Raw genomic sequence first — 13747 nt, 5'->3', positions numbered from 1 at the left:
AAACCTGCATGCAGCCTTGATCAAGTAAGCTATTTTACACACCTGTGTGCTGTTTGCTTTGGGGGTGTTTCACTCTGCTGATAAAGTGGAAGTCATTTCATGCCACTTTACTTCTTGCACCTGCTGCTCTTTTCATTTATAATTATTCATCTGTGTTTGAATGACATCGGTTTTGTCCTTTTCCTTATTATGTTCTCTATGTTTCAGGGTGGACAATGCAAGTGCTCCAGTTTTGGTTAACTGGGTTGAGGTTGCAAGTTGCTCATATCTTTATTCGTCATGTGTCAGTTTTTGCATGCGGAAAAAAAAACAAACACAAAAAAACCATGCATTTCATTAAAGATGCGTTATATCTTTCACTCTTCTTGTTACTTAATATAACAATGATATCTGGACTACAACGTACTGTAGCGCTAAATCTTCACTAGCATATTCAGCACATGCTCATAACAAGCGGTACAACGCCACCCAGAGCCGGGGTTCCCATCTTGCATTGCGTGATAAACCACGGGTAACATTAAGGCTCAGAATACACCACATATGTATCTCCATGTGAAAGAGGCATTGCTGTCACGGCACAAAATGCCATGGCTAAATACTGCACCTTTGCCCCTCCTTTCCACCTTCAATCAATCAAATTTTATTTGTATAGCCCTGAATCACCAAAGTCTCAAAGGGCTTCACAGATAAAAAGAGGTTGCACTGATGTTATTGTGACGTGGTAACAAAAAACGTTTAATAACATCAACACCTGAGTGCATTTATAAGGAGCTTTTTAGCAGAAAAATGTAAGCAAGGCAAGATAGCAAAACAGCAAGTGTTTGCAGTGTACAGAAGCAGCAAGCAAGATTCAAACTCAAGATCAACATTTTTCAGTCATAGCAAAAACATCCCTCGGCTACATGTCTCATCAACCTGCAGGCCTGTATGACATGTGGGTGAAGGATTTTAGTGGGTCATTATTTACGGTGTGGGGATAAGCATATTGCCCTCATCTCATCTGCTATCATCTCCTCTGGGCAGACAGATAGCTGAGCCAACTGCAGGCGGCTTGCAAGCCTGCTGTTGACCTAGTTAAACTCAACCAACTATTACTTGCTCATTTCCACAGTGGAAATAAAATTAGGGAGTAATTACAACGTCGGTTTGCAGCCTCTTGGTATCCTGGATAAACCAGAGTGTTGCTTGTGGGACTCAATATTGCTGATGGTACAAAGGGAAAGGGAGGTCAAATGACATGCTCAGACACTTGCTGTGACTGGTGAGAGTACATGAACGGCAGAAAATTAATACAATCTGATTGAAAACCTACATATACCCTCTACCAGTGCCACAGTCACGTGTCTGATTAAATTTATGATGTTGAGATTAAAGTGCTAATCTGCAAAAACCTTGTATCATTTATCTAGATGACATATTTGGCTGTATGAAAAACCCCACAGAGGAAGGTCCAATTTAAAAAGATCATCTAACACCAAATAATTTCCACTGTGTCTTTGTATTTAAGATGTGATTTGCTATTACATTTATAACAGGACTAAAAATGATTGAATGACTACCAAATGCAGTATCAAACCATAAAACGGGAAAGTGAAATGTGAAAGTGACATAAATGAAAAAATTAGAGGAACGCTGCAGTACAGCATATTTTCCCCACTTAAAAAGATTCATATATATGTTCAGTATATTGAAGCATCAGAAATAATAACAAAATCCTGGATTTATACAATCTCAAAAAAATCCTAAATGCAAATTACAAAAGTGACAGTGGGAAACAAACAAAAGGACCTTACTTGCAAATATGTTCAAATGTTTTTGCAAGTAAGTTTGAATGTACAGTATGTACAGTACAGTAAAAAAAACAAGCAAGTTGAGTCAAGTCATTAGTTGGTTCAAGCAACTTGCAAGTTATCTACCATATTTTTCACACTATAAGGCGTACCGGACTATAAGGCCTTCAATGGCCTATTTTAAGTCAGTCGAAGACATCAGAATGAATAAGATTAAGACAATCATCAGAATGAATAAGATTAAGACAATCAGATATTTTTGTGGAAAGCATTAAAGAATGGGGAAAAAAATACCTCTTGATAACATGGAAAGAGTGTTTAGATAAAAACCAAGACCATTCAAGAGTTAAAAAGAATATAATTCTGATTCAATTAAAATTTAAACAAATCTTTTTTAATCAAATTGCAACCAAAAACCTCAAAATATGTTGTTTTTGTTGGATTAAAAACAGTTTCTGGATTCATTTTATAAAATCTCGCTTTCTTTTACATGAACTGTTAATGCGCCTTGATCTCATATAAATTGCTTCAAAATTGGAGCACGATAGCATCTCAAAATTTCAAATGAGTTGTAAAAATCGTATTGTAAAAAAAAAAAGACATTTATAACTGAAATACAGGGGGGTGGATGGAAGAAAGTTTATTTATTTATTTATTTATTTATTTTTTAATCCCCCCCAAACATGACAATTCGAGGTTTATGCGCTGTATAAGGCACACCGGATCATAAAGCACACTGACAGCTTTGGGGCAAATTGAAGGCTTTTAGGTGCACCTTATAGTGCGGAAAATGGGGTAATCTTGCGCAGTCAAAAAAAATACTGACCTGAAAATAAACTGTAATCATAACATTAACTAGTATATTCAAACCTGAAAAAGTACATTAACTAGTATATTCAAACCTGAAAAAGTACATGAACAACAACTGAATTTATTACTATATTTAAGATTTTTATGACATTAGGATTTAATTAGTTATGTGTCATATATATATATATATATATATATATATATATATATATATATATAAAATTTTTAGAAGATTGTTAACATTAATTAAGGAAAATAATTAAATAGTAAGGAATCGGCCCAAAAGACACCAGGCCAGACAACATCAGTCCTGGTTAACAAGTTAGCTACTCACCATCTGTACTAACTAGGGGTAAGATACTTTTTTGGTTGATTTTTCATGATCATATTGCAGCAGACCTGCATCATGCTGCTGAAGCTTCATCAAGCACCGACTGCCTACCATTTTTCACAGCCACAAATGTCTCCACATCTTTTTCCTGTTGGCAACATGCTGCTTTAATGTGGGATGGGGTTGTGGGGGGTGAGAAGCGTTCTGCATTACTATGTAAATCGAACCATCGAACAGTGGAAATGACCACCTCTGACAGTTTTATACAACTTTCCTTCCTAAAGGTACTGTGATTTTTTTCAACCTTATTAAATTGTTTTATCTGCACATTTAAAAGAAATAGCTTCTCCAACACTGCACAGCAATACTCATGTATTAAAATTGGAACACAACAACCAAAAATTTTCAACTTTAAGGGTTGCAATTATTGACAAACACTGTACGTAAAACCTACCTGACAAAGTCACCTTTAACTTCTGCCTACAATACACAATCTGGGCTTGGGGTCTTGACACTTCCATAAAGATTATGTCCTGTAGGTTTGCCATGCATATGGCGTAGCGCTAAAAGCTTTAGCTTTAACTGAACAATTTCAGAAGTGTCGTGCTCTCATCCACGGCAGGGAATATGCGATGGAATGTTTTACCTTTATTAAAAGCTGCTCTTTTAGATTGATGGACAGCTACTCTACACGCCCAGCAACAGTGTATCTGATCAGCCTCACATTGCCTTTTTTGTGAGGGCAAACGGCATCACAAACTTTATGCATAATGTTTTTGATAAAAGCCTCCTCTGTAAATGGCCGGTCTGATTTAGCGATCTCTTGTGCCAACTGGCTGTGATTTGGCTTTTCTAAGCAGAGCCTGCCAAATTTTAAAACCTCACCTAAATATCCCACATTCTGTAGCCATCGTCCCATGTCCATATTGTTGTCTTTGTTTGCTCGTTTTGTTTTATGATGCTGTTACCTAAATAGCAAACTATAGTAAAACGAAGAATTCTAACTATTAAATGTTGTTGCGCAAAATCACAGATTTAGTCACTTATTTCCTGCAAGCAATACCTTTCTTATTCTTTACATATGCCAGTGACACACTGTGACAAGTAGATTCATTAATTCAATCACTGCCAGTCCAGAGCTTTGAAATCTATAGCATTGTATGCCAGGGAATGAGTTAAAAAAAAAGATAACTTATGATGTAGGTAATGTAGTTAAAGTCCATGTAAAGTTGAGTAGGATAGATACCAAGACCCAAGTCAAATCATTCCTACGTTATTGGCAAAGAGTCACAAAACACACACACAATGTTTTTAGCATTTAGCAAAACACTATGTTGGAACGTAAGTGTGTTCGTCATCACAAATGCTATGCTGCTGTACAATAATGATTCAAATGTGTGATTAAACTGGAAATCTAACAGCTATCTTGACATATTCCCAATTACGGTGAGTCTTTTTGAAATTGGTTCTTTCACTGTGTTATTTCCTGCTTGTATGAGTAATGAATTACCTGTCCAGTGTAGGCGAAGTCTAAGGCATGCTTCAATCCAACACTGGTCACGCCTTGCAAAGTCACTTCATCTGCCACACTCTCCACCATGCATAAGCTGAACATGGCCTGATGACACAAAATAGGACAGGTGAGGGATTTCATGATTTACTGTATCATTTAAATGCTTAATTTTCCAGACTCTTTTTGATTACTTATTAGTGTTTTAGGTCTAAGTTGTAGCAGCACTGCAAAATGAGCTGTGGAGCTGCAGAAAACAAAACAACAACTATTGAGAACTTGCCAGAAAGAACAGCCAAGAAACGTCCAGTATTGATTGCCTTCTTCAGCATAAATATATATAGCACAATCAGTACTTTGTTGCTCTATGATATGCGCACACAAACATCAGAGAAAAATCAAAGCGGTGGCCACGGTGTCTGCAGTGTCTGACCCTGCTGAGAGCAGCTCTGGACACCAAAGCTATTGATTGCTGGCATGCCATGATGGGATGTCACCCACCGATCAGGGTACCAGCCAAGTAGTGTGATAGGAAAGAACAAAAAGGTGACGTTTGAAACGGATATAATTTACATTTAACAGCTATGTATATTCACAGTCACATTCATTCTTTTTATTCTGCTTTCTACCAATGTTGTAATTTACTACCAATGTTGTTGACTGAGGGTGTAAAAATAACAGATTAATTGCAATCAATTATTACAATCATAGTTTAAGGTTTTATGTTTATTCACATTAATCATATTTATAATCTCTAACTTTGGGCTTTCTGTAGATTTGTTTTTATGCATTGGAAAACCAAGGTTAATTATACCCTGATGTAAACACTGATTGGCTTTCAATGTCTTTGATTGGCTGTCACTGTGTTTGGAATCATTTCATATATTTCTTCTGTTGTGGTTGGCGGGGCAAGTTCAGGAGCAGAAGGAAATTATGAAAATGGAGAACAGTATGAGGGTTGTTGGTCCAGTGAATGGTAAGTTTAACTTTGAAAAAATAAAAAGTTAGTATGCATTTTTTCTAAGAAGGAGATTGCTTACTATAGGAGCAGCTCAAGTTTAGTCTACCACATGAATGCAAAGTGATTTGTTTAAATGATTACTAAAATCATATGCACATGCCTATTGTTCATATTTATGAATGAATGGACCACACATGTCCTGGATCTGTCTGCCTGTGCGCCTCCATCAAATCCACCAAATTTGCTTTGCCTTGAAATACAGTAGTCTTGCTTTAAGGGCTTGGAGTACAGTTGCACTGGAAAGCCTTTTGAGGAGAAGTGGGGCCTGCCAAAATTCCAAGGCTGGACTTGCGCCCTCACAAAATTCAATTCCACTCTGTGTACCCCGGGACGCTCAAAAATGCATAACGCGGTCAACCAAATCCCTGAACACTAAAAACCTGATGTGCGCCTGTGTGAAATTGAAGATGTGCTGTAATTTAGACTGAGCGCATGTGCAACAGTCTACCAAGTTAGTTTTTTTTCTCAACTATTTTAGGTAAGAACAAAAATAAATTAACATCACATTATCACAGATCTTAGTTCATTAATCCATTGACTGATTTTTTTTCCTATCTATTGACAGCAGTAAATTTGATTAAATTTAATATAGTAACAGTGGAAGAAAACTGTCAAATTATTTAGGTGGTTAGTTAGTTAATAGAATTACTCTAAAACTACATTTTGACCATTTTTTTTGACACCCATGCTTTATAAGCATTTTGAAAACCCAAGTGGAGCAGTACTGCTATTGCTTGGACATAGTGGTGGACTTAAGAGAAGGCTATAATTTAACAAGTCCTTATAAAAGTATAACTTTCATTTTTGCTATTATATCCTAAATCATTTGACAGGGCAAACATAAACCAAGTAAATGAAAAATTCAGCATGTGCATGCATACCTTCCTTAAATGCACCAAAGACCCATTGGCAGCATCTTTTTTGTCAAAAAAACAGTGAATTCATCCCGAAACTTTAGTCAATCAATTGTTGATGATTCATGGTGCATATGAACTTTAAATTTGCATCAGCCCACTCTCCTCAGGCAAAGGGCCGTACAGCAGTAGGAAGAACTTGAATTTGAGCCAAATTTCATCCAGTGCTTGCACAGCTTGGATGATTTACCACTGAGCCAATTAAAAACAGACTGGTCCATTAGGCAAGGGGAGTGTGGTGGTAAAACCTGAGTCATAATGGTGGTAGTGCTGTAGTTTGCCTACACGGATGAATAAAAAGAATTTTGAAAAAACCTACACTGTGCAGGTTCGTGCAAGCTTTTATGTCATCACTGTGGGCAATAGGAGTGTTTGTCCCTCACATGACTGTCCCTGACCTAGATGTAAGTGCTAAAGGACAACGCATGATGGAAAGCTTCGCTGACTTGGGGATATAGATCCCTGAGTCCTGCTCAATGCAGTCTTTTCTTCACAATGCTGCAGGAGGAGTGAAGTGCTGCACTTAGTCTGTCCTTCTGGAAAAATAAATATGTCTGCTTCGGGCATCATTCTAATGTAGGATTCCTTTAGTGCCAAACTTTAATTTAGAGCAGTGATTCATAAATACTAGTCTGCTCTGAAAATTCATATTTGAGTCCCATGTGTATCAGCTTTGTGTTCAATGAAACATGCCCGTATTTAATGCTGATTAAATACATTTTTGAGCAAATTGAGTCAAAATCTTGTTATTCAAATACTTGCTTGGATGACCAATGATTTTTTTCCAATGTAAATAGTGTGTCTTGACAGAATTTGTAGATGGATTAAATCTTTAGAATGTAAAAATTACATATATTAGCGTCTACATAATGGGGATTTGATTTAACAAAACCATCATGTTGACCGGTATTTTTTTTCAAGAGCGCATCTCCCTTGAGTGCTGGCTCAGCATAACTTGAGTCTTTGGGCTCTCATTTGGTGCACACGGGTGCACGTATGCTCGGTCAAACTACCAGCGCATCTTCAATTTCATGCAGCCACAACTCTAATTTTCTGTGCTTGGGAGTTTGGGAGACCAGACTGCACATTTCTGAGCATACCGGCGCACAGAGAGGCCACTCCCCCAGCACATCTGACATTTTGGTAACATAAAAGTAGAGTGTCTGATGCTTACAAAGAACTGCATTCTAAATTTATTGATGGCACAGGTCAGGTGTTTGGGATTTTGGCAAACCCCGCTTTGCCTCAATAGCTGTTCTGGCGTAACTGTACTCCACGCCCTTGGCGAATCCTGCAATTTTGTGACCAAAAGTAGACAAACTTTTAGACAAAGCAGGTCTATTTCAAGGTGCAGGTGGTGAAACACATGTTTGGTGGATATGATGAAGGTGCGGAGCCGGACAGATTGAGCTTCGGGACATGTGTGGGGCATTCATTCATATATATGAACAATAGGTGTGTGCATGTGATTATTATAATCAGTTAATTGAACAAATTATAATCATTGTCATCTGAAAAAAATGACCCAGAGCTCCATGGCAACTGCTTTTTTCAGTCAGTGGCACCTAAACACTAGAATTCACTAATTTCTCCTACTCCCTCTAAGTTTTGTTGTGTCAGTGGATATTTTTTAAAACATATTTCAATATGTTGTCTTTTTAGTCAGGCTGTTGGATAATCTAAATTGTCTAAATATAAATGGCTCCTCTGTGCTGTTCTATTTCATTTCTGATTGTTCTGATTGGTAAAATATTTTGCAACGTTTTTGAGTTTTCTGACTTTTTATCTGTAGTTTTACTGTTTTTTGTAGGGTATTTAAGTTGTTTTTGTTTTTTTGCCACTAAGGAGCCCTGTGTCAGTGAAAATATGTTTTACAGTAAAGCGTAGACACATTGTACTTGCTATTATACGATATAAACAAAAATAATGAGATAACATTTATAATACAGTGGGCCCCCGTGTTACGAGATTAATCCGTTCCACCGTTGGGATTGTAAAACGAATTCACCATACGGTGGGCAATGCAAACCTATGTTAAATAGCTAATGCATTTAGAACCCCAGGTAAAATCATCAAAATTGTACATAGATATTAAAAATTGGTACCAAAATAGTACAGTAAGTGCTACGTATATATAATATACATGTATACAATCAGAAAACTTCATAAATAAAAATATAGAAAGGGTTTATTTACCTTTGAGTGGCGCTTGTTATGCCCATATTCCCTTGTAAGGGTAGCCTAAGCTAGACTAGCTTTGTATTTCTTGATGATCTCCAGCTTCGTTTCCATGTAAATCATCATCTTACTTCCCTCTTTAACATCACTAGCAATCTTGGGACCCATGGCTAACCCATTCAAGTTAGATTTAAGCAGTAAAATGCACTATAAATACGGTTTGTAACTACTCACGATGGAACAAAGCTTTACCATTTCGCCATTTTGAAACAAGTGGGCCGACCAATAGCAGACCAGCATCTCCGTGAGGAGACGCTGACCAATAGCAGACCAGCATTGTAGTGATTCGTTGCATGGAGGCATTGAGAGCAACAGAAAACAAGTGCAATGACCTAAAAATGCCTGTTGATGGAGACAACAAAAATACAGCTAACCCCCTAGGCTCATGACAGTTGTTTTTGTCGCAAAGTGGGGAAAATATCTTCAGGAGGGGACGAAAAACTCAGTACTCACATCGCAACATGAAAAAAACATAAACCAGGGATGATGTAACCCGGGGGTCCACTGTACTTGAAGTTCAATTTAATAAAATTATTTAAACATTATGGTAGCAGTTTGGGGAAGACCTTTTTCAATTCTCCCATGATCGTAGACTAATGCATAAAGAAATGCACAAAACGAACGTGTTTTATAAAGTGTGTGTGGCAGAAAATGAGAGCTCTGGTGCATCATTTGCAATCACCCAAGTGAGTTTTGGACAATATGTGAAGTGCTTGTCAGAGAGCACATATGCATAATGTGCAATGCTCACTCACTCCATCAATGAATGGAAATGTGTCCCATCACATGATGGGGCCCAATTCAGACTGTGTGATCTGCGTGCACCTTTGAAATGAACAAAAATACCATTGTTATTCGGGTATGTTTGTCCAGCATCAATAAGATCAGACTTCAGAAATGTTCTAAACAACAAGACAAAAACATACAAAAATAAAATAAAAAACACATTGTAACATCTTGAAGAAAATCTTGTTTCATCATGTATTTTTGTTCATGCTGGGTTTTTTTTTCATCCAGTTGTTTTACTAATCTAAAGTAGGCGATTTACTGCTTTGCATTCATATCTGAGTGAAAAAAGAATAACATAGTACATTATTGTGGTCTTGCTTCCATAGAGTATTTGTCTGGAGTGACAACAGGGGCATGTGTACCTGATGCTTGCGTGACTGATGTACTTTCCAAAGATCTTTGTAATGTGGCAACATTGGAAGAGGCAGGTGATCCATTTAAATAAAGCACGCTTGGTCAGGTTTTTCATTAGAGCCACTCACCAGTGAGTCGAATATTGTGTTTACACCACTCCTATGTGTGTGTACGGTGGGTGGGTGGTGGTGACTGCTGATAGAGAGAAGGTGAGTGAAGGGGAGTGCATGATCACACTCGACTATATCAGATTATTCTAATAATCCAACGCCTGACCAGTACAATAATTTGGCTCTGATACGACACATCATGGAGTTGCAAGGAGGAGAAGAAGGGTCTGACTCACTTGTCCACTACTTGTGCAAGGAGAGATAAAAATAGCCTCCAATCACACAAAAGGAGAAATCCTACATGCCAATTTTGGATTAATTTAATCTGCCTTTGATTTTCAAAAAGGATTAGTTTTGATTTCCTAATCTGCTCTGTCTCTAAAACGAATCTCATTGGTGCACCTTTCTTGTGGTTGATCTCATATACACAACATATGGCTGCCTGACATCCTAAAATAAAAGGTAAACTAGCATTCATTGTGATAGTTTCTGACAGGTTTCTGACAAGCTGGTAAAAAGCCATGTAGTCCAAACATTCAGAGATTGCATCCCTGTTAGAAAAATATAAATTGGCCTAAAAGCGGGATCACATCTCTGAAGTGAGGTACTGAAGGTACGGTTGGCATATATTTAAATGCAAGTAAATCTGTCATTTGTATGATTTATTTATTTGAGTGCAAGTACGACAGGTAATGAAAATGACTGATATTTTGGTCAACAGGCAGTTAAAAGATAAAAAATGTTGTCCAAATCTTCTCCTTCTGGATTACTTACTTATTGTATCAGACAGCAAAGGTGGTGCGTTTTACTCAAAAGGGAAGTCAGCCCACAAGTTTTTATTTTACAATATGTTCTAAGCAACCCCGCAAGTCTAAACGCGGTTTTATGATTGAGACTCTGTTTGTAGAACTGGAATGAACAACAACGTTAACCCATTATTATTCATTTCAGAGGGCGGCCGTTTTGCCACTTGCTGTCAACTGAAAATGACATTACAGTTGCTAAGGACTTAGGTAACAACTAATCACGGATCTAAGTCAGAAAAGAGGTGACCTGTGATTGGTTGATACGAAGAACCCCAATTAACTGTTATGTCATTTTCAGTCGACGGAAAGTGACAAACTGGCTGCTCCAAATCAATGCTAAACAAAAGCAATAGCTAAAACAACTGGATTTTTCTGCTAAATTCAAATTCCACAAACACTATATGAATTAGAATGCAATGTTAAGACGAGAAATAGCGAGAACGTCTTATGGTATAGAAAACAAAATGGGCTGAGTTCCCCTTTAAGGTTTGTCAAACAACTGACTTTTTTGAATAATATACAGTATGATTACCAAACATACTGTATGTCGTTAAGATAGGTCAAACACAAAACCTAATTGGTTGTACACTCACCCGAAAGTAATCACTGCATGCAGCCAGAATGGCTTTGTGAGCATGGAACTTTTGCTCCCCGGCCACCAGAGTAACATCACACAGAAGACCATCTTTCCTTTGCTGGTTGAGGGCAGACAAGACGGCGTCCTGATGTGACTTGGATTGGCAGAGTCTCTGTCCTGTCAACATCTCCCTACTGATACAAACACACCAACAATTATATAGTTAAATCCAACACAAAGCCCTTGGAATAAGCCTCTTAAAATTCATGTGCTTATATTTTACATTTCCCTTTTCTTTTTGGTGTTATTTAGACCTGATGAATAAATTAGCGATTAAAATGTCAATCAAACAAATGAAAAATTATCCAAAGCTCAATACCATTCAAGAAGCAAGCAACACATAGCACCGAATAACATCTTGATTGACTTGGCCTGCATTACCAATTAAATTTCACAGTTAAAGTATTACATTAAGGTTGATAGTGTACATACCCTACAGTGGGTAATTCAATGTCAGACTGGCTGAGTGTCTGCGTGACTGACATGTAGTGCTATGGGCTTAAGTGGTCAGACCATACTTCTAAAATCCCCAAGCCCTCTCCTCTTATACATCTCCATCATCAGCATGCCACACTGTCCATCCAAATCCATCTCTGTCCATTTAGTGCTGGCCATAAGTGTGAATGCATCAGCTTGCCAGGTTACATACCATGGAGTGTTGGGGAGGAGACAAAAAACACAAAATGTGTGTGGGGGTTTGTCACAATGCGTGGGGGCCAGAAGTGAGATGACTGAGGAGTAGGGGTGTTTGTTTGTTTTTTAATTGGAGTGTTTTACAGTATACTGATCTAAGAAAAATTGCTGCATTGAAGTGAAAATAAATAACGGGACTTAAAACCCCAAGGAGGAATGTGTAGTATATAGAAAATTTGTTAATGTAACTTTTAACAATTACACATACTGTACTAGCTTCTAAATAATGGGAATTTTATTTTTTTTTAAAAAGAAAGAAAGAAAAAAAAACAACAACATGATGACCAGTATTTTCTTTTTTTTGTTTGTTTGTTTTGTTTTTAAACAGAGTGCATATTTATTCTCCATCGCCATTATTCCAGCTCAAAACCTCATTCCGACACCTCCTTGCTTGCTCTTCAGCCTTGTTGCGACATGGTCCATCCATCAATCTGGATCATCCAAAGAAGATAGAAATTCATTGGTGAATATAACTGCTTGAAAGCTAATACGTGTATTTCTGAGATTTCCCCAAGCATTTTTCTTTGAGACATCGGCTCAAAGATCTTTGGCTGCAAGTCTAAAAGAATGTAAATGGGCTTAATTGTGACACACATTATTTAACCACATTGTGATAAAAGTATTTTAAGTCCCTCCAAGAACACTGTCCAAATTTAAACCATTGAGGGATTTTTTTTTTTTTTTAATTGAGTGTAATAAATTTAATATAATTAAACTACTGAAAATGAATACTCGGTGCCAACCACTACTTACCTGTTTTCACAGCCAATATTATACACCATATACCACCTTTTTGCATTTCCAAAAAATATTCAGTGTTATATAAGTAATGACTAACCAGGTTGATTACCTGAGCCTGCGTTCAGGAGGCATGCCCCTGGATGCAGGACAAAGGGACTTCTGTGAAGGTCAAGTGGAGGTGCTATACGTCTCTTGAGGACTGAAGTCTCCTTTCGGGCAACATACATCAGCCTGATGGGATGGAACAGAATGTCAGCTTTCGTCAGTCTATCCAATCTACTAAAATTCAGTGTGGCAACCTTCTGTGAGATGCGTGAAGAAACGCAACTGCACATCAAGCAACATGCCAACTTCTCACTTGATTCAGACACAAGCCATTATCATTCTTACAGTTCTCAGGGTGGGTTGTGATTTTCATAAAACGTCGCACTGTGACAGTGCTCGGCAGTCTGATGTCTGAGAATGAAATAATAGGACTATGAGCCAAATTTGTATTAAAAACAAAAAAGATATGTTGCATTGCACACCTGCATTGTATTTTATCACATAGTAAATCAAAAACCAAGCAACACATGAGGAAAAATGGCCAGCAGCACTCTGACTGGAACAATTCCAAAGTATGTTATGTCATATGGCTATTCAAAAGCTGTTTATATATGCATACATGTGTATACTTCATCTCTTCTTCTTCAAGAGAGTAGTTCCCGGCAGGATGCAGTTATCGATCCATTCGTGAGTGACCTTCAAATTCATGGCCTTAGGCAAATGCATCTGACAGATAAGGTCGAGAAGGAGCCGTCCTTCATCTCCACTGTCCAGTCATAGACCCAACATGATTGTCACATCAATGATTTTAAGTTATATAATAGGATGTGTGCATGTGTGTGTGTGTGTGTGTGTGTGTGGGGGGGGGGGGGGGGGGGGGGGGTCAGTAAAATTCTACAAACACATGTTAGCAAATCGTGGTCAAGCCTTTTAAGTGTACGTCCTGTCCTTTTTGCAA

At 37.7% G+C, this 13747-nt stretch overlaps 1 protein-coding gene across 5 annotated transcripts in view; it reads right to left on the bottom strand.

Moving 5' to 3' along the window:
- The window catches only part of klhl32 (kelch-like family member 32), a 40374-nt gene that overhangs the window by 16434 nt on the left and 10193 nt on the right, over window positions 1-13747 (bottom strand). For 2 of the 5 annotated variants that reach the window (XM_088409787.1, XM_088409786.1), the window contains exons 2-4: window positions 12854-12975; window positions 11267-11444; window positions 4442-4549 (exon numbers count right to left, since the gene is read on the bottom strand). In XM_088409787.1, coding sequence (XP_088265913.1) covers window positions 4442-4549; window positions 11267-11444; window positions 12854-12876 — 309 coding nt within the window. In that variant the 5' untranslated portion in view covers window positions 12877-12975. Of the gene's footprint in view, window positions 1-4441; window positions 4550-11266; window positions 11445-12841; window positions 12976-13408; window positions 13535-13747 lie in introns of those variants that run through there. The other 3 variants (XM_088409790.1, XM_088409788.1, XM_088409789.1) reach the window with 3 other exon arrangements.

This window comes from Hippichthys cyanospilos, chromosome 3 (assembly GCF_059441005.1).
Source record: "Hippichthys cyanospilos isolate Australia breed blue-spotted pipefish chromosome 3, RoL_Hcya_1.0, whole genome shotgun sequence".
In the NCBI taxonomy this organism is placed as follows: domain Eukaryota; kingdom Metazoa; phylum Chordata; class Actinopteri; order Syngnathiformes; family Syngnathidae; genus Hippichthys; species Hippichthys cyanospilos.
Note: the sequence above shows the minus strand (reverse complement) of the source record. Positions and strands in the feature narration are given on the sequence as shown.